At 35.0% G+C, this 20,893-nt stretch overlaps 2 protein-coding genes and 1 long non-coding RNA gene across 23 annotated transcripts in view; 2 read left to right on the forward strand and 1 right to left on the reverse strand.

Annotated features, from left to right (window-relative positions):
- The window catches only part of LOC105692034 (CUGBP Elav-like family member 2), a 274,308-nt gene extending 260,474 nt beyond the window's left edge, over positions 1-13,834 (forward strand). For 7 of the 19 annotated variants that reach the window (XM_048650635.1, XM_048650637.1, XM_048650628.1 and 4 more), the window contains 6 exons: positions 289-318; positions 1,693-1,815; positions 2,101-2,148; positions 3,277-3,516; positions 3,673-3,819; positions 6,285-13,834. In XM_048650635.1, coding sequence (XP_048506592.1) covers positions 289-318; positions 1,693-1,815; positions 2,101-2,148; positions 3,277-3,516; positions 3,673-3,800 — 569 coding nt within the window. In that variant the 3' untranslated portion in view covers positions 3,801-3,819; positions 6,285-13,834. The remainder of the gene's footprint in view (positions 1-288; positions 319-1,692; positions 1,816-2,100; positions 2,149-3,276; positions 3,517-3,672; positions 3,820-6,284) is intronic. The other 12 variants (XM_048650639.1, XM_048650642.1, XM_048650645.1 and 9 more) reach the window with 6 other exon arrangements.
- A 330-nt stretch (positions 13,835-14,164) lies between these two features.
- LOC105691982 (flexible cuticle protein 12-like) lies at positions 14,165-14,999 on the reverse strand. Its single transcript, XM_012410837.3, has 2 exons — positions 14,861-14,999; positions 14,165-14,548 (listed from the first exon to the last, which is right to left on the reverse strand). The coding sequence occupies exons 1-2, from the start codon at positions 14,939-14,941 to the stop codon at positions 14,243-14,245; spliced, it is 387 nt and encodes a 128-aa protein (XP_012266260.2). The 5' UTR covers positions 14,942-14,999; the 3' UTR covers positions 14,165-14,242.
- A 3,392-nt stretch (positions 15,000-18,391) lies between these two features.
- Positions 18,392-20,877, forward strand: LOC125499967. 3 transcript variants are annotated; one of them, XR_007277110.1, is made up of 4 exons: positions 18,392-18,550; positions 19,302-19,398; positions 20,505-20,607; positions 20,819-20,875. It is a non-coding gene; the product is annotated as an uncharacterized LOC125499967 (long non-coding RNA). The 3 variants fall into 3 exon arrangements; XR_007277111.1 differs by lacking the exon at positions 18,392-18,550 and adding an exon at positions 18,637-18,771 and having other exon boundaries at positions 20,819-20,877; XR_007277112.1 differs by lacking the exon at positions 18,392-18,550 and adding an exon at positions 18,799-18,849 and having other exon boundaries at positions 20,819-20,877.
- The last annotated feature ends 16 nt before the right edge of the window (positions 20,878-20,893 follow it).

Genomic DNA, 20,893 nt, shown 5'->3' on the forward strand with positions numbered 1-20,893 from the left:
TTTTACGGACCTGCGTCTCGTTTTCATATCTGCAGAATAATATAAATTCCACGCACACGCGCTTACATTCGCCCGAACGTACTCAAGAATCTTAAAAAAAAAAATGACAACGATTACTCCGAGTTGAATATGACGTGCTCGCCGAACGATCTTCATTTATTCTTGACCCTTCCGTCGATATAAACGCTTGAGAATTCTTATCGAGCTTTGAAGATGTATTTTACAATTTCGAGTTCGAAAATATGTCTTCGATGATATTTTAACGATTTATATCTTTTCCGGATACAGCTGCGCTACTCGGAAAGACGGGAAGTACAGGTGAGAACAAGTACTTTTCTTGTGCCAAGAAATAAGTTGTGTCTCAGCATATAATAAGCATGGGAACGGTGCATCGCATAGTGCTAGTTTTAAAATTTGAATTTTTGTTTTTTTGCATTCTAGCTAGTTATGATGATGTTTTCAATGTTTTTCTTTGAGGCCGCAGTAAATTAGCAGAACTTTTGTGCGTTTTAATTGACATATTATATTGTTGCTAATTTTGTCAACGACCTGTCTATTATCTGGTTATTTATCATACAATTATGCACCCAATCTTACGTATATTACACGTATTTGCATATACGCATATTCCACGTACGTGTGTATCTATTAATCACCTGTATTATCCACGCTTCTATATATTTAACCACTGTCACGTAGTTTTGCGATAATTTTTTTATCATTTCTAAAAATTGCTATCAAAAAATATCACAAAAAAAAAAAAAAAAAGCAACCAAAATCGAAAACTGCATGGGGTGTTGCGCAACCTGTTAATGCCATCCGTTCCTTATGTTCAAATGTTTTCCGGAAAGTGCATTGGACATATTCAAAATATCGTACGAAGTAGCCTGACTCTGAAATATCTAATTTTCACGATGTGTGTAACGAGGTTGTAATTTTCCAGATTCGGTAGCAAATTGTTACACTACTTTTGTGTCGCATAGTCTTAGAACAATTTTCTTTGTTTAGCAATTTGTTGTATTTGGTCTTTTCTTTGTATATACCTATACTTGTAGTTGTGAGTTACATGTAGGTGCGGTAAACAAATATTTTTCATTATACCGACGTCTGCTTAGCATACTAATTATTTATACGCATATCATTCGCGAACATTTCGATAAAATAGTGAAAATAGATTATGCTCCTTTTTTTTCTTCGATCGCGATTTTTATTTTCATCGAATAACGTCGACGCGTGGATCGAACGACGTCTGCCGTAGCGCATCTCATTCATACTTTAGAAAAAAGTCATCGTCATGACGTTCCGAATTTCGTCTGTTTGCTACCTTGGAACAATCGATTTAATTAGGCTCTAAATTCGATTGGTGGCTTTCAAGTCAGCGGCTGTTCAAACGAAAAAACTTGTTTTCGACTATATGTGGAATCAATTCACGGGTATTTAACCACATCGCCGTCTAGGATCGTTAATATCAATATTGATGTTATGATTATCGCTATACTATTTTGCTTTTCAAATTATACGTGATAATTTATTTCCTCTGGTTTGTTAACGAATCGACCCGTAGATTAAACCGATAGCCGAGCAATTTAGCGGAACAATTGTATTCCGTGCGACAATTCCTGGGGTTTTAACATCCACTAAAGTGATTAACAAACAATGACATTGTTCTCTAATGATTTTACTAATTTTCAGGGCCCACGGGAGGAAGTTTGAGTCCCGTGACGTCACTGGCGCTCAATTCGTTGACCGGAGCACCGTTGAACGGACTCCAAGATTCCCTGAGCAACGCTTATTCGAGCTTACAGCAATACGCAGGTCGGTTCAAATAACACACTATAATTTACGATAGGCGTTGCATTACGTAAGAATATGCGGAGTGCATCGGATCTGAAAATTACGTCGAACGTAAATGAGTTCGAATAACACTGCGACGATAATTTCTATGCTCGATATACACCATGAACAGTTATGGCGCACATTTGTACGTATTATTCGCGCCTGACAATTGCGACGTGATACCTACGCGTCGAAATAAAAATGAAAAGAAATACGACTGGAGGCGGAATTTCCGATCTGATTTTCAAATTTTTCGAATTAAAGCTCTCATTGGAAAGACAACGGTGACTGTGGAAAAGAAAGAGTTGCATAGTGAGTACCTACATAATGGATTCGATCGCATATTCATGCATTAATTTTGTGTACGCCTTATATTAAACCCTTGTTTAATGCGTATATTTTGCCTGATGCTCGATATTATGGGTTTTCGATAATTTCCTTGATTTTATTACGCATTGGTTGATTTTATTTTTTTTTTTTTTTCTTAACTTTATTCTTGATATTCGGAGTCGGTTTCGGTGGCAGTGAAATTCACCCTTTCCGCATTATTTCGTATAGAACTTGTCATTTCGATCCGCAGTCATGCTTTACAATATGATTGTAAACATATCATTTTCACATCGCATGCCGAAATGCATAAAAATAGCTAAAGATCATGAATATAAATGAAAATAAAATGATTCACAAATTTTGGGCGTACATATTGGTTGAATGTTGAACACATTATGCTGATAAAAGTATATATATATATTTATTTACGCACGTAATAAATGAAATACCAGCCTGCATAATATTGCCATAAATTTTCTTCGCTAACTTACCGTTGACGTTTGCAAAACTAGAAAAACTTGATAAAAATAACTACTCGGAGGTAAAAACATTAATGTAAAACGTGTACACGGATAAATGGCATTGATGTAAACTGAATATATCTAAACTAGTTTCTCTGCAGTCGAAAATCAATTATTAGGAATAAGTACTGCGGCTCTTACGTCTATATTTTGGATTATGCAGAATAGCGTCAAGTTGTGATATGGCAGTTGATCTGCTGAGAAAGAAAGTTTTTCACGTGACAAAAAATAAAATAAATAAAAAACATTTCGTGAATCTACATAACCATAATTGTATAAAGATACGTTTATGCATTCATTATACTATTCGGTACACTGACTAACGATTCTTCTTTCATCCTCTTGCGAGTATATTTTTGGCTTTTATATTCTGCACATCGCATTAGAAAGTAGCATAAATATTTAATTTACGATTAGGTTTATATACTTATATCGCATGTGATATTAATTTTGAACAATTATCTATCGATAGTTTAATCTTTGTGTTTCTTTTTTTTTTTCATCTAATTTCGTTTCGATTTTCGAAACTTCGTCTTCGTACCCCGTACAAGATGAACAATTAATGTTTCTACTACTACCGACATTGCAGGGTTTCCGGCGTTTACCGGAGCTGCGGCGGCTGCGGCGGCTGCAGCGGCAGCAGCCCAAAATTCCACCACCGGTCCTGCCGGGAAACAGATCGAAGGCCCCGAGGGTGGCAACCTCTTCATTTATCATCTCCCTCAAGAGTTTAGCGACACCGACCTCGCCTCCACTTTTCTGCCATTCGGCAATGTCGTGTCCGCTAAAGTTTTCATAGACAAACAGACGAACCTCAGCAAATGTTTTGGTGAGCATTGAATTGTCGAATGCTGCGTTTAAGAAAAAAATGAATGAAAAACAGATCTAGCAATTATTTCGTCACCTCGTTCGTCTCGCTGAAAATTGCGACGGACTTTACAGCTGTTTCTTCGATGTCAATTGATAAATATCATGTTTATTTAAGGTTTTGTATCGTACGACAACGCGGCGAGTGCACAGGCGGCTATTCAGGCGATGAACGGTTTCCAAATTGGCACTAAACGATTGAAAGTACAGTTGAAGCGGTCGAAGGAAGCGGCGAGGCCTTACTAACCACCGTCGATTATCGTAGGTACTAAATGAAAACCCACGGCTATTGCGAGGCTACAACCTCCGTTAGCTATTCAACACCTACGTTTATATATAATATACAAATTACACCACTTTCATACATGCATTGAGAAACACTGCCAAATACGCGTCGTCCACATATGAAAAAAAAAAATTAAAACGAACGTTGGAAGATGTTGATGAGTATCTAGGAGATAGGTAACGATAACTATCCCATTTTTATACAATTAATTAATTTCGTGGAATACAAATTAACAACCAACAACCACGCGTAAATCTTGTTATTTGTTAATATTTCTTTTTCTATCTACTGTTTCTGAGATCAAAATATTTTTCATAGAGTATCTTTACATATGTGATTCTCCTCTTGTATCTATATTATTCATCATTCTATATTCGAGGCATACGATCGTTCGACGATAAAGAAGTCAATGCTTTCTAGTCGATTAGTATTTCGGCAGTTGATTTTTTTTTTTTTTTTGTATTTTTAAGAATATGTAGGTAAATGATTTTATCTAGCTGATGACGAGGCGATCGTTCGAAACGAATTAGAAATCAATCATAACAACTGCTGTATTCTGTGATATATTTAATATAAAGATATTTTATTATTTAGTCTATTTCAAAAAATAAAAAAACAAGACTGACTTGATTTTTCATGTACTGCAAATGACATTTTTCATTAATGGATTCTGACGGCAGGTCCTTTATGTTTCGAAATAGATGAAAAAATATAATTGTTTACGTATACAGTTTTGTTATACATGTGTACATAGGTGTATGCGGCACAAATTTCTTTTTTTCTTGCGCTAACGTTGTTTTTTGCATCGATTTTTGTATAAATTTGACGTACAAGAATCTACGAGTTTTTAATGTTTGTTGATTTGTTTTTTTTTATATATATATTTATATATATATATATTTTTCTATCACTTATTCTGTTTTGTTTAACTGTATGTCGTAGTTACATGTCGTCATTAACGTTTTTGAGAGCTTACGTTCTTAAAATTTGTCGAGAACTTCTTGTACCTATGATGTGCACTCTACGTTATATTACTCTTTTGATCTCTAGATAAATTTATGCAGGTAAAAGAAAAACTCTTCAAAATATTCCATTGATTACTTATCGTTCGAGTGTACGCGTAAATTTTTTGTATTCTAAACGATGAATTCTGGTATTCTCACTCGTTTTCCGAATGATTCAAAACTAGGTAGCTATGGTAAAAATCAGAATCTAGGGTTGTGATAGCAGAGAAAAAGTAAACCAATCCGTTGCCTACTCATATCAAATATAGGAATACCTACATATACACCCCATAATCTATATTTATGAAAAAAAAAAAATACATGTGCCAAGAAAAAAAAAATATCTAATGATAAAGAAGAGTAAACACCATTCCTCCCTGCGTAATACTACATATAACGCCTTACGAGTTCTCTTCGACACGTAAGTGCAGCTGCTGATTGTGAGCATACATTGATTTTTAAACCTCTAATCGGATCTCTCTTACCTAAGGGAACTCGCACGGCTTTACATAATCTTAATTGTTGTGTTCTAACTTAATACGTGCTTTCAGTGTTTCATATATGTATATATATACATATATTCAATATGGATATACATATATATACGTTTATTTTTTTTCGCCACGTTTTAGGAGTGCACTGCCATGTGGTAATTTCAAGTACAAACTTTTGAGACTGTTCACATTTTTCGTGATAATTTTTATATTCATTTTTGTTATTACTATTATTATTATCAATGTTAATATTATTATGTTATTCACTATAGTTAACGACGCTGCGAAGCTTTATTAGTTAGAACTAACATCGTTGAATGGAGGGGTGGTGTTGGCCTGGGGGCATCGTACATCAAATCTAATCTTTCGTTTTCCAAGTTCATGTAAAAAAAGAAAAAGAAAAAGAGAAAAGAGAAAAGAAAAAAAAAACTCTCATGTCGATGCCTAAATCTGGCAAAACAAATATCCAAAGAATTGAAATAATCACAGCCAATTTATGAGATTGATGATGAGAAAGTAAGATCGAACGATATTCGAATATAGACGTGCCCGAGAACGCGAACCGCGGTGATGAATTATTTTTTATGGATTTTTTGAAAAATCAATGTTGTCTATAAATTCATCATATTGGTCACGTCTGTATAGATCGAAGGCAATTCTCTAACTTCGAATCAATTAGTGGAGAACGGTGCGACGATGCCCCCCAAAAGTACCTCTCATTACCGAAGTCCGAATTTTCACACCCTCCCGGTGCATCTTTTGCTGTATCTATACTGTATCGTTCTTAGCAATAATTATTGACCCGACAGACTAATTTTTGAAAATGAAAATGAGAAAAAAAATGAGAAAAAAATCAAGGGATGCGCGGTGAGGGTGCAAATCGAGACAGAGGGTGTTTATTCGGTGTGGTGGTGACTAACATGTCCGCGTGTTGTTTGTGTGCCAGCAGGTGGCCTGTGACCATGTGACCATGTGACCATGTATTCGACCGGAGTCGCCGCGCCATGTCCGTCTCAGTCAGTCACAATCAATTTCTCAATCAGTCTATATATATATGTGTGTCGGTGCAACCAAACATAAAAAAAAAAAAAAAAAAATAAGAAAGAAAGAAAATCGCCCACCTCTCACCTCATTTCATCCATTTTTTCCCAATCCATTTCATCCCAACTTTGCCCTCACCTCTGCACCTCGTCTCACAATCAGTCCACTTCATTCGATCGATCGATATAATATACTGTATTACCGCTGTACCAAATGACCATAGGCTTACCTATAATATGCGAAGAAAGAGAAAAACGCTAACGAACCCAAATAAATATTTAAAAAAACAAAAAACTTTTAAAAGTAACAAAAAAAAAAAAACAAGTATGAAAATAATAAACTTAAATTAACACCGTATAGGAAAGAGCTGTGTGTGTTGCAAAGGGATCGGTACGGCCAGATTTATATCGGTTTATAACGATCGCTGTCATGCAGGTATATGAATAATACGTGTGTAATATGTGTGAAAACAAGAGTCCAGTATATAATAGAATAATTCACACCACCTTGTCTATATCATTATAGATAAGATTAATAAAAATAGCTATATTAACATGTATATATATATATATATATATATATGGATATATATATTTGTGTACCTCACGATTCTTCACACACAAAACATATGAATTCACACACACATACATACAATTTGTTGCTACTATTATTGATATATGTATAATTAAATTTGTTCTCAACGAGCGAACGTTTTATGATGAGAAAAAAATGAAAAACATAAAAAACATCTTTAAAAACAGGGAAAGGAAGATAAGAAAATAGAAAAGAGAAGAAATATACATATATAAATAACAATAATAATAATAACATCAAACAAACAAAATAGCATATATTATTACATATAAATTAGATTTATTAAACGTTGACTGAAAATTATTTTTATCGGATAATTATCAGAATATTGGACGAAATCGTCCTATTATATATAGTGGCGCTAATGCCGTGTGTTTATATCGACGAATGAGATATGATGAATAACGTTTGACTATGGAACGTTCAATCATTCGCTGTAATTCATCGATTCATTAAATTCATTCATTCATTGAATCACGTGTATAAAATATACTATATGAGGGATAAGAAGAAAAACCATCAACTAAAAAAAAACACAAATATATTATATGAACGATAATTTACTATCTAACATTCGTAAAGAGAAACCAAAAAAACATAAATCAAGGAGACGAAAAAACAAAAAACAAAAAAAAAATTATATATAAGAGACATTTTGTAAAGACTTTGTATAAGATTGTACCATATACGCTGTTATTGGACTATAGAATTGTGTAATAGTAGGTGTGTGTGTCTATGCGTCTGTCAGTTTTTATTCCCTTTTTGGGTACAAAACAGAACGTACGTTCAAAGGAGGAGAAATGAAAAGTTTAAAACATGTTTTTTTTACCAAAACAAAAAAAACAAAAAAAGAACAAACTTGCGCGCCCTCGTCTTTCCATTATTAATCACCCCACTTCATCGTACTAACGCGCTAATAACTTTCCACTCATACATACCTGCATAAATGATTAACGATTAGGAAAAATCAAAAAAACAAGTGAAAGAAAATTATTTTCTAAACGCTGAACGTATAGGGCATTCGCGCCAATCCACTGGAATAGAAAAAACTCAAAAAATCGGACACACCAACCCCCGGCGGCAGTTTACCGAAATATACATACTTCTCTCACAATTTGCACGAACAATCCCACTTTTGCTACAGATATATGAATTATATTTTGGTTTCGTTGAGTATCTGATTTTTATTTGATTTTTTTTTTTTTTTTTTGTTACGCTTATTTGTTAGCATGTTCGAAATTGACGTATGAAATTTATTTGCTTTCGCCGTGTACGTGTGTAATACTTGCAATTACGGAAACGTACACTCACATGTTTTGTGTAAAAATCGATTCCATATTGAATTTTTATTTCGATAGTTATTTTTTCAATTATTTGTAGCCAAGCGTGGATATCACCTCAATGACGTGTGAGAAACAATCAATTAATGTGTAAGTGGTTTGACGTGTTCTATCTTCAGTTCACTTTTTCCTTTTACAATTTTTGAGAGACTTATACACCGTGTTTACGGAATACGATTTACATTTTGCTATTTTTTACAAATCCAATTTCGTTTCTCCATAATTTTTATGACGTTTAAAAAATTCTACGTAGTATTTGAATCGTAAAATCAGGTATTCCTAGATTATTATTTTTTTCTTTTTAATTACCAAAATTTTACGATCTTGGTAGGTTTTTGAATGATCATAACGCGGTTTTCGCATGCAGCGGGCATTTGGCTAGGCGCACGTTGAGATAAAACCTTCGAGCGAGATACCAAAGATGTGTCTTAACCGATGTATGTATGTACTTACGAAAAGCTATTATATATATCACTAACAAACTGTTAGAGTAATTGACTAACAATATCTGATATCTTGAAGCACACAAAATAGAGCCTAGTCAAAAGTGTTAACTGTTTATATTGTCTTCGTAATATTAATTATTTTTAGAAATATATCATTATCATTATCATTGTTATTATTATTACGATTATTATTGATTCGTAGTCGTTTAGTTTCCATATTATTTTTTGTTTGTCTTAAGTTTTTTTTTTTTTTTTCTCTTACGTTATTCAAATTGGTACTACTACCGCTATTATAATGAACCTGGGATTTTTAGTTTGCGCAAATGATGATGACGTGGCTTGTTCTAGTGAAATTTTAACTAGCAACTTGTACATGCTCTGCAAGATTATTTTTTTTTTCTCACCATCCAAGCTGTGTACCTGTAATAAGAGAGAAACGCAATTTCTTTACCGCTTCGGCAAGGCATAGACTTGAATGGATACCATTGAATCAATATATAAATTTGCAGTTTATGTATAAAAATTATTATACAACGGATACATGAATATCGTATCTACTCGCGCATGAGTCTGTTGAAAAAAGTTATTTTAAAAATAGGATTTTCACCTCACTCACAATTAAATAGCTAAGAAATTATTTACGCTGACGCAATGAATTAAGCGACACTGTTACAGTTTTTTTTCTTTCGTGCGTTATCGTTACACACTTGTAAGTTAGATAGTTGAAATTGGATTCTGCGAGTCCTGCTGCAGATGTTGACTACATAATATGCGACGGAAATTTTTCTTTGCTATTTCTAAACTATTGACTAAACTGCAGTCTATAATTATTAACAAATTGCGCTTAGTGCTGAGTATAATCTGCAAAGTCGATGTTCAATTTGAGAAAAAAACCTTTATTTTTACCACCATATCGACGCCGACGCAAATGTATCGACGCTTATGTCGTAACGAACATGTACTTAAATTAATATCTGCATTTTTTCTGAAAGCTATTTCATAATGCTATTATCATCCAAAAGCGGGGCAGATGTGCAGCAGTGATATGGTCACGCGCAAAAGTTTAACGTGCACTTTGTGAATTTCTAATGTATATATTGCGTACGTGCACTATGTATTGTGTATATCATATGCACACATATCGTCTATATCCTAACCGTATATTCTTTTTTTAGTTTGCTTTTCGTATTTTCATCCGTTTGTTGAGTTCTCTAACATGTTTTTCCTGTTTTTCTTGATCTGCTTATATTTCGTTTCTTTTTCATAGATGAATTAAATTAAAAATTCGAATCGTCGTACGTCGCGATATTCTTATTCCTGAAGCGAAGAGGGGAAACAATTCAATGAAATTGAAAATTGTATCAAATAATGAGAGAAAAAAAAAATCATTCATTCCTATGCAGAGACACACGCGTGATTGGTACGCTTGCGTCGGTCGCAATTAACTTCTATACACTAAAATATACCTATTATAATCAAATTGTTTCGTTACTATAATATTTATTTACGGTAGTCATATTATATGTATATACATATATTTATATATGTGTATATTAGTGATACACGTAAAAATATTCAGCGGTGTTTCATTATTGTTACCAATTGTTCATTATTATGTAGTACGCTATTTTTATTATTATCACTATCATAATTATAATGATTTAACTCACAAGCAGCTATATAGAATTGAAGGGCTATTAAAAAAAAAAGGAAAAAAACTAAAACTAAACTAGGTGGTTTTTATACCTGTACATGCAAATATTTGAAACGAGCTGTGTCATTGCGATAGTCAACGATACAAACTATAAGTCTTATAGTATACTGTATTGATCATTTGTTATACATTATTAGCTAATTATTAGTAGGTCTACATATATTATTGTTATTATCATTATTACGATTATGATTATCATTATAATTATTATTATTTACTGCTAAAAGTTATATTTGTTCAATTTTTTTGTTTCGTAGAATGTTTATTTTTCTTTTTTTCTCTCTCCAGCATTTGATGCTTGTACCTCTGTATGTATGGGGCAATGGGATACCCGAATTGATTTACGGATACGTTACTTATTCCATAATTATTGCTGGAAAAACAAAAAACAAAAAAAAAAACATATCTATTGCAGCAAGTAATCATCAGTTTATAGATTATTGTAAATCAGTTTGAATAATTTTTCAATTTTCAATCCCTACGCGGCTTGAGGCTTCTATTCAGTATGTACTTAACGATTATTGAAATTTAATTAGTTCATTGAAGATCATCTTGTTAATGCAAGATTGAAATAGAGAAAAAGTAAAGCGCGGTCGTAAAAATTAAACGAAGTGAAATAGAATTTTACAAACCGCTTCGTTTCACGAATAGTAAGTTGAACCAAATATTGTTCATTCTGGTCTCTTTTAACCAAATAAGGAGGGAATATATGCCTATAGATAAAATATCGGATTCCAATGCTCCAGTTTTATAAAACAGCTGAGTGACGTTAAGACGCGTCGTGGTGCTCGAAATTTTTCCAACCGACGTTAAATATGTACTTCAGTGTTCAATGTTCTCTGGGCATCGTGTGTAACGACATCGTATTTAATACCATTATCATATCGCCCGCTGCGAAGGAACATAATTTCACGTTATATTTGTATTTTGACAATGGTTCAAAGTCATCGTTGTCCATCCTTCATCTTACAATCGGCACCACGACGTCACGTCGGCTCAGGGCAGCTCGGTCAGTATGAGGCGTATGTCAAATGTCAATATATTTATTTTGTTGGTTTAATTATTATTGCTTTTATTATTTACCCCGTCCCACGATCCCACCACAATACCTTTTGTCGCGCATGACGTTTACAATCATAATACTAAAAGTTTTTCTTCAACGTTAGATTTCACAGCCATATTTTGAACGGTAACATTTCGTCGACGGCCAGCCGTATACGTTCAGCCATTCCCCACCTCCCCCTTGATTAAATTCTTTCGAAAAACGATCTACGATGCATACACACGAGTAGTTTGAAAAAAAAAAAACAAACGGAGGCAAAACATCAATTCATTAATTGAATGAAAAAAAATACAAAATATTTTTCTGTGAATAGTAGATTTGAAATACGGAAGCTCTAATTACTTTGTTATCTACCTACCCACCTATAGTACACGTAGGTAATAACACATAATCTGCATCATTTTACATACGTACGTTACTACTTGTGATCTGTGGACGTGTAACATAATTTAAAAGAAAAGGTGGAAAACGAAAAAAAAAAAAAATAATTATAATAACAGTGTTTGATATTCTGATTGTGCTCGCCAATCTTTTTGATGTAACTGACAAAATTTTGTGTGATCTCCTTATAATCAGCATCTCGGAATCGGTTTGTGATTCTGTATCGTTTTTTAAATCAATCAATCAATCCAAAGAGGGCCTGGGGCAATGCTGCTGATCGTTGAATATTGGTAAATTCCAACGAATGCGATAGAAAATTTTAACCATTTAAGGTAATAATCATTTACGATGTACATACAATAACACAGCGCCAAAAATTCTACAAACATATAAGGATATTAAATATTCTGGCGCATTTTAAAAAAAGTGAGAGGTGCACATTCATTTCTTTGTCGCGGAGTAGATATGCCGCTAGGAAAAGAGAGTCCTTTGGATCAAAAAACGCGGAGACTGGTTACGAAATCTCCAAAAACCTAAGCAGTTCAGTTCCGAATTTTAAATCAAGATTCACGGCAGCAAGCCGCGACGCGATCGGCGTTTAATTTACAACTACAGGTAAACTTAAAACGAAGGAATGTAAATTGTAGACCGCATGTATAAAAGAAAATTATTTGAACGAATTCGTAAGTAAAATAATTCGCGCGCAAGAATCTAGTCTCTTGTTCCGTATTCGTTATATGTTTAATTGGAAATGTGATATATTCAACGAATTGTCAGCAACGCTGCACCGTCAAGTGCACACCCACACGTGTATCGTTGTATAAATGATAAATAATATTGAGTGTGAATATGAATTAGGCATAACTGTGGCCATTGCAAGATCACATTGCATTGATCATATGTATTGTATAAAGAGAAGGAAAAGAAAAAAAAAAAAAAAAAAACTTCACCGTTATGATTTCATAAGTTTTGCTAACTTTGTACGGTAAAAAGATTCAAGCTTCAAAATTTTCTAGACAATGCTGCATGAATCTTTTTTCGATACAGATGAGCTTCGATAATTGTTAACTGTTTGTACATCGGACGATGATTGAAAAGACGTTGATCGAGTGAATAAAATTGAAAAGGATTGATTAACTCTTTAGGTAATCACGCTACATACAAATTACGGTCATTGGAATATTTGTGCAAAACTTTTGCTTTTTCTTTGTTGAAACAAGATCTCATTTTTCGCAGTCGTATACATCGAAGCGCATGTAATTCATCAATTGAGATTTACAATGAAATTTATCAATATTGAAACGCACATCCATGTATGCGACAATCCGTTCAACTGCGTGAATTCACATCGAAGATATTGTAAATGTGAATGAAACGCACAGCTTTATTATCTATGTTAAATTTCGAAAGGTTTTTGAAACCACCAGACTCCATAGTAATCGGCAATTTTTTAAACGGCAGCTATACTCTAACAAAAACTCGAGCAAAGTCTTTGATTCGCAACGTATAAAATCAGTATGAAAATTATGAAGAGAAAAAAAATAACTAAAATATATAATGACAATGAGAAGAGCAAAGAAACGAAGGTGAGCACCAAGTGCATCATTTTAGCGTATAGGCCAACTGCAGAGACATATAATTAATTATTAATATTAATATTAAACATATTAATATAATGATTTATCACATAGTGTATGTCTATCGCACCTAAGAATCACCGTAGTTTAAAGAGTAACGATTTAGATTTTGTATATTGCGTGCGGGAGTATAGACGTGTGATATAAAAAAAAAAAACTAAAAAAAAAAAAAAACTAAAAAAAAAAACCGAAAAAAAGATGAATAAAAAACAGAAAAAATGTGTGCGCCAGACGCGCCATAGTTAGGGCAGCAAGTTAATAAATCGTATTTTGGAATTAACTCTTTTTCATCTGCTCTGAATTTTTGCGAATATCCTCCATTCCCAACCCTTTCACTCTCAGCAAAAAGAACAAAAGGACCGAAAAAAAAAACGAGAACATTGACAAGGTGAGTAAAGTTTGTAACACGTACAGTAGGCAGCGGGGTAAAGTGGAGAATACCAATAATTTTGTTAAAATTCTTTTAAAAATGATCGAAGAGGACTTCAAACATTCAGGATTTGAAATGTTTTTTTTCTCACGGTTTCCTCAAATACCTCGTTTCGCCCCGCCTTCTCCAATTTATATAAATTCGTTTGGATCACTCGTGGGCATTGAATATAATTTTTTCTTTTTTTATAAAAAAATGTTTGTTTTATTCAATATCATATACATCGTAGAGCAGTCGAAGTGAAGCGAGGGATGGTATTCAGACGGGGATATGATCGCCCTCGGCACGGAATCCGTCCTTGTCGGCGGTGTATTTTGTGATGTACTGAACGTTGTCCACGGGGTTGATCCATGAGTAGCTTCCGACAATTCTGTAATACTGATCCTCCGTACCCGCGTCCGTGAGCTGAGCGGTCTCCTCTCTGGTCGCACCGTTCGAAAGTTGGTAACCAAACTTGTAATCGGCTACCCCTATGTTGTCGGAGGGTGTCTCGTTGACGACCGTGATCTCCGAGTCGAGAGGTGCTGCGATGACAACGGCCATTAGGGCGGCGAAAGCGACGAGCTAAAACGGGATAGATAAAATTTTAGACATCAATCACCCGAAATTTTGTTTGTGTGCAGTAGAGAATTTCATTTTAATGACGAGTTGAAGAATGATTTACGACTTCTTTTATTGGAAACTATTAATACTGATAATCTCCGCGAGAACAGAAGTGATAATGTATAGATATCCCTGACGAATTACACTTTCTCTTATTTGGACGCGTGTAACAGTTAACGTTTCAGGAGATGCACGTGAGACCGCCGGTCTTCTGGGAGGCCAACACCTTTCTAGTCACAAATTTAATGGCAAACATCCGAACACTCTACCTACCAATTTCATGTCGATGAAGTTGAGTTTGGATCCGTCCTGAGAAGAAGACTTTTTGGAACTGTTGCCTGCAGAGGAACTCATCTCAGTTTATATAGTCAGTCTTCCGACCGGTCGACCGACGCCATGACACCTGCCGAAATTCATTCGCTTTTTGTTAGCTACCAGCGACAGCGGCACTCGTCTCTCAAAGGAGCCAATTGACGACTCTCTGTCAAGTATTGGTGTTTGATTATGGAATTCGATTCCAAAAGGATTCACGTAAATCGCACCCATATTTTTACTTCCGAATTTAGTAATATGATTGGAGTTTGAACGAGAAGTTCATTCATCGAAACATCGGGGGAAGAAAACGGAGAGAAATTTTCCGTTGAAAAAAGCGATCACATATCGGTGTATCGAGAAAAGATTCCGATACGCGATTCTTCTCTATATTTATGCTGTTTCCAACCGTACACAATATATCGTAGTCACGTAGAATATCTTCAATATATTTTGTTGGCTAACATCCAAATGGCGTATACGAATACCTGCTGTAATTTTGTCAAAGTTATCGGTAGGTATCTGAAAAGCAAATTTTATCTAATAACATTGGCAAACGTTCGTTTTGTTTTCTTCTCAGCACGAATACCGGCGCAGGTGCTCCTAAATTTCAATGCTGTCAAATGGATTTGCAATGGGGTTTATTTACTGCAATTCGAGTCATCTTTTATTTGTATTTTTGTTTCGTGCTTTCCGGAACATTGGAAACAGAGGGCGAAATTATAAAATTGCGCAACCTGTAGCTCCGCGAAGTTTTGGTTTACAACGAACAACTCAAGGATCAGCATATCTCAAATCCTTGATATTTGGATAGCTTTCGAATGATAGAATCTTATGCTTACACATCGCTGTAAAGAGCGGTAATACCACATGCGTATACGTAATTCTATTATATTGATTGGGTAACTTCCTATGCATGATAGACGTACACCGGTATTTCAAGTGGTTAGATAGATTTCTAACAGACTTACGAAATCCTGCTCTATGCAAACTCCCTGGAGCAAATTTCATGTTAATTTGCTATCCAAACAAAATTTTAGCGTTGCAATTTTCGTTGTATAATAATCCACCGGTGATATGGAAATTACCTAACGCTGTAGATTTTAATTCGAAATTCATCCCAACAACTATTCCTGGAAAACATCACGCCTCGAACAGTCGCGTGTAGTCATATTACTGCAATGCAGTTCAATATATGCTCATTATTCAATAAGATCATACGTACAACATTTGGCCCGCTGTTCGGCTAAGCATCACTAGATAGTACATTTCTATATTTCGTACACGTAATTGTACTTTCAGAGGCCAACCGGCCAATGACTTGGTGAATTAATGAGTTATACAAATACATTTTACAGTATACACGTGAGAAGCAAAGGGCTTACTAACGTTTATTCTATCGGCCATTTTCTCAGCTACGCTTAAAACGTGGATTGCATGACTGAAAAGTGACAGTAACGATAAGATGGAGAGGCTTCAAATAACGGAATCAAACCAGACTTCCACAGGTATACCAGATTCTTCATACAAAAATGATTTCGCTTCAACCCAGAAGTCATGTGATTTGTCTATCTTCGTCCAGTTATAAAATCGCAAGTTTTTCAGAATGCATTGCGCGCGTTAAATATTTCCACGATGACATGAGATTATGTTCGAATGAAACAGAGGTGATTGAACCTCTCAGACAGAAAGAAGGTGTAGAGAATCGAGTCTAGTTTTTTTCATTTGAATTCAAAGCACAGTATCGCTCGTGAGTGAGATGAAAATATTTTTAGTTTCGTGCATCGTGTGACCGTTATCTTCGTGAAGACTAACGTCGTAATAAAAAAAAACGGCTGATACAATACGCCACTCTGTTGAGATCAGCGAAGAAAATTGTATTTACACCGATTGAAAAATGTGCAACGATATCGTTGCCTTGGAAAATAGCGTAGATGCTAAAAAGTCGTTGATATAGTCATACTTCCATCTCCAGGGTCGACATGAAATCATATTCTTACGAGCTTCAGGTTTTTCAGAGGAAGTGATAAATTGTCGCAACAGCTGCTTTTCAACATAGTCGATGATCAATGAATAAAATATTAACCGAAATCGGACGATAAATATCTCCGTTTGGCGTTTTGATACATGCATCCTCCGAAGTAGACAGAGCTCTGAATGCAGTGTATAATTAACTTGGCGTATGACATAGAATTGTATGATCATCGATATTTATTACATATTGACCGCCGTAGTTGGTCATCACTGATGCTGTGAAGGTCTACCGCTATTTATCATTCTATATTGCAATCCCGCAATCGTTTGAGTAACCAGAGACCGAAGAATTTGCAAAATATCAACCACTGTGAAAAATCATATCCCTGATCGGGAAAAAGTGGCCACCGACGATGAGTAGTCCAGAAGCAATTCAGGGAACGCGTTGAGGTAACGATTCATAATGACGGAAGATTCGAATTGAACGATTTTATTTTCGATTGTAAAATCGACGCCCTATCGCTTTCCTGTATCGTTTAAAAAAATTCAAAAGCTCCAACGACGGATTCCAATGTTCACTTGAATATTTTCGGATGTTTCTTGCGTCGTGAGCTCAAGTTATTGTCAATATATTTTGGCCTCATGAATACGAAGCTGTCTTATAAATTGAGCTGGCAATGAATCCTATTAAAATACCTCCATTTATTCGCTTCTGGAGCTGCGATGATTCGACCATTAATAGATTTGGATGATATCCATATGTTGATTTAGATAAGAGAATTCGAAATGATGTCATGACAAAATTATTGCGGAGAAAACTTTTTTGAACGTGAACGAATCTCTGGTGAACATAATCATGTGTTACCATTTATTTGGCATCGTCGTTTGATCAATAATCAGGAAGCATTCTTGTGATTATCTGCTTGCTTGACATTCATTACACCCTGTACCCATCGCTCCTTAGATTCTTTCATCAGGATTTCATCGACAAACACATCATGACATCATCCTTTGACTCGGAATACCTCCTCAGGTTTCCTATTCTCCTGATACAAATTTCTACTCAGGAGCAAACTTTCAATTTTCAGAGCCGGTATTCTGGAGCTCTACGTTATCGGTGCCGGTTTGTAGCGAAGGATGAAATTTATATCAGGAAAACAGGAAACCTGAGGAGGTGGTCCGAGACCCCATGAGCCTCATCGTGTGCATGCCTTCAATCCTGTATATTTATTCCTAGTATGATAAAGAGAGCGACTGATGCCTTGCATGATTAACTATATGCCTGTCTGTGCATGAAATCAATCAATCATGCTACGATACACTGTAAAATGTGCAAAGACTATAGTCTTTGATGTTTTACACTCCAAAATCCCAAAGAATCGCGTCAAGAATTAGCAAAGATTTTGAAAAATGAAGCTCTCATACCGCCGTTCAGTTGTGTCACGAAAAAAGTTCACGGAAAATTCCGAGTAATCTCGGAACAGTCAATTGCCAATGTGCAATTCGGTATTCGACCATTGCAGCGTCTCGTACGTAGATCCTCCTTTTCCGAGGCAACGGCAGTATGGCCGCAGCAGCCAAAGCGACGTCGTCATCGGGAGCGACATCGGTGCTAGTGCGTAAATCCTTTGAGAAGAGATAGAAGAAGCTAGCGAGGAGAGAGAGACATACATTGGGGTAAGGATTAGCAATGAATTAGTACGCGGTTACTACAGCGCCACATATTTGGTTGACAATGAGTCCCGTGTCCAGTTTTGATTGAGCAGTAACTCGGGAAGTAGTGTGCCGTTTGTTCCACATATTCTGAAAAAGCATCTGACAATCGGTAGCTACTGGAAGACTTATATCATTGGAAATTTCGTGAATTCTGTAACTCGGATATTTTTCCATAAGAACTGGTGAGCATAATGTTTTTACCGTGACCATCGTATGTCCGGGCTCCCGATCGGTCAGCACTTCGTCTCAATAAATTTGAGGTAGGAACGCAGAATTTTGATAGATTTTGAGTAACGTTTGAACTCGATGGTGGGAAGGATTAAGATCTTTTCGCAAAAACGGAATACTTCGGTTCTTTCCAATTGTATTCCTCGTATTTTTGATTGAGGAACCATGAGGGTCATGATTTTGCGCCGCAGAAATATCTTCTATCGTTGAAATTCTGAACAACTATAGGTAGCTAGGCCATTACACATCCCTATGTTTCTATATTCATATACTTAATTAACAATATTCTGATTGATTTTGAAATAGTTTTGACAAGAGTTTGGATACTATATAAAATCTTCTGCCTTACATTACGGAAGGTATCAATGGGGTATTACTTAAAATTATGATTCATTGCCATTTTATGAACCAATTCATTGAAATACTTGAGGTTTATGATGTTACTATCTTACGTGGTTTCTAAAATAATATTTCCGCATTTCAGATTAATACTTGGCAGTCGTCCAAGTTGCTTAGTTCTCCGCAATACGGTTCTACTTTCAACTACTATCCCTACGTTGTGCTGAAGAATTCGTAAACAGGTAAGAAATGATTGTTATCCTGCATTCGTTGACTTGTTATGAGATCAGAAGTGGTTTGTCTGATTTGCATTTCTGGAGTCAGAATGCATTCAATGAACGTACTAGAATTGACATTCTATGAAACTTTGCCTTTTGCCTCAAAAAAACGGCAAGCCTCAGATATTTCTTAAAATTTGAGATGAGAATTAGGAATTTTTTCAAAGAGTTTTTCAAACAGTCAAAGTGTTTATTAATCTCAAGAGTTGAGAATGAAGGATATCTCTATGAGATTTATTGCTAGCTTTACTCGACGAATCGCGGAGATCGCGACATGACAATTAATAATTAGTAATAATATTTATGTAATCATTTATTTATTTATTCATTTATTTAGTTAGTTATCTATTGATTTATTTATTGAATTATAAATTGATACCTGATGCCTATCTACTTCCAATGTAAAGCAATCGTCGCGTCTATGATTACAGACTGTTTTAGTAATCGAACAATTAATCAATAACAATAGTATTTTGAACAGTTGCTTAAACAATTAGTATTCCAGAAGCCTGTTTTAATGTCCAAATTCATGGTACGGTGAATTTTGAAGACGGATAATTCCAACTTGCAAATTTGGATTCCTGAGATCAAAATAGATAATAATAGCATAGAAAACTCCATAAGAAAAATTATCGGAAATCGTCTCAAATTTTGAGGATATCCTAAGGCGATAGGCTTATACCGTCTTTTTGAGGTGAGAAAGATTATTCATATTTTGGAATCTCAGGGATCTGAATCTGGTGTCCGAATTCACTCGTATACAGAATAGAGAAAGTTGGCGCCGTAACTTGATGCTAAGAATATTCTTTATCGCTGAAATTTCGAACAATTAGGTATATTCAATTTCACGTTAATGAACTCCCATATTAGTACTTATTCAATCATAATGTTCTCAAGTGCGGGATAGTGGTCCCCGCGTGCAAACATCATAATTCGTCTATCCGGAGGATTTTGGAATTTATTATAGGTTTAAAAAAGATCTTCGCTGTTATATGGTCAACAAATTTATTCATATATCGTAGGTTCAGGTTTACAATTTTACTTTATTTCTTATATGACATTTTTTTCAGGCTTTCAATACGTCATCACGGTGCCTAGTTCTTCGCAGTACTCATTCAACTTCCAACCACGAAGGGCAGGAGTTATACATGGCATCGCACAATTCGTTTACAGGTATGAAATAAGTATCAGTATGATATAACAATAAGTTGGAGTATATTATAAAAATATATTCAATGTAATATATTATAACATCACATTGGCAATAATATATTAACAGATAATATAATATAACATTCAATTAATATATTGACATAGAATACCGTATTGGTAATAATATATTCTTATATTATGTCATTAATATTCAATCTTCCATATGCTTCAGGTACCCAAAGATGCTGCCACCGTAGCTGCTGTTTGCCCGGACTCCCCCTGTTCATCGGGGGGAGTCCACTGACCC

The sequence above is a fragment of the Athalia rosae genome, chromosome 2, assembly GCF_917208135.1.
Source record: "Athalia rosae chromosome 2, iyAthRosa1.1, whole genome shotgun sequence".
In the NCBI taxonomy this organism is placed as follows: domain Eukaryota; kingdom Metazoa; phylum Arthropoda; class Insecta; order Hymenoptera; family Athaliidae; genus Athalia; species Athalia rosae.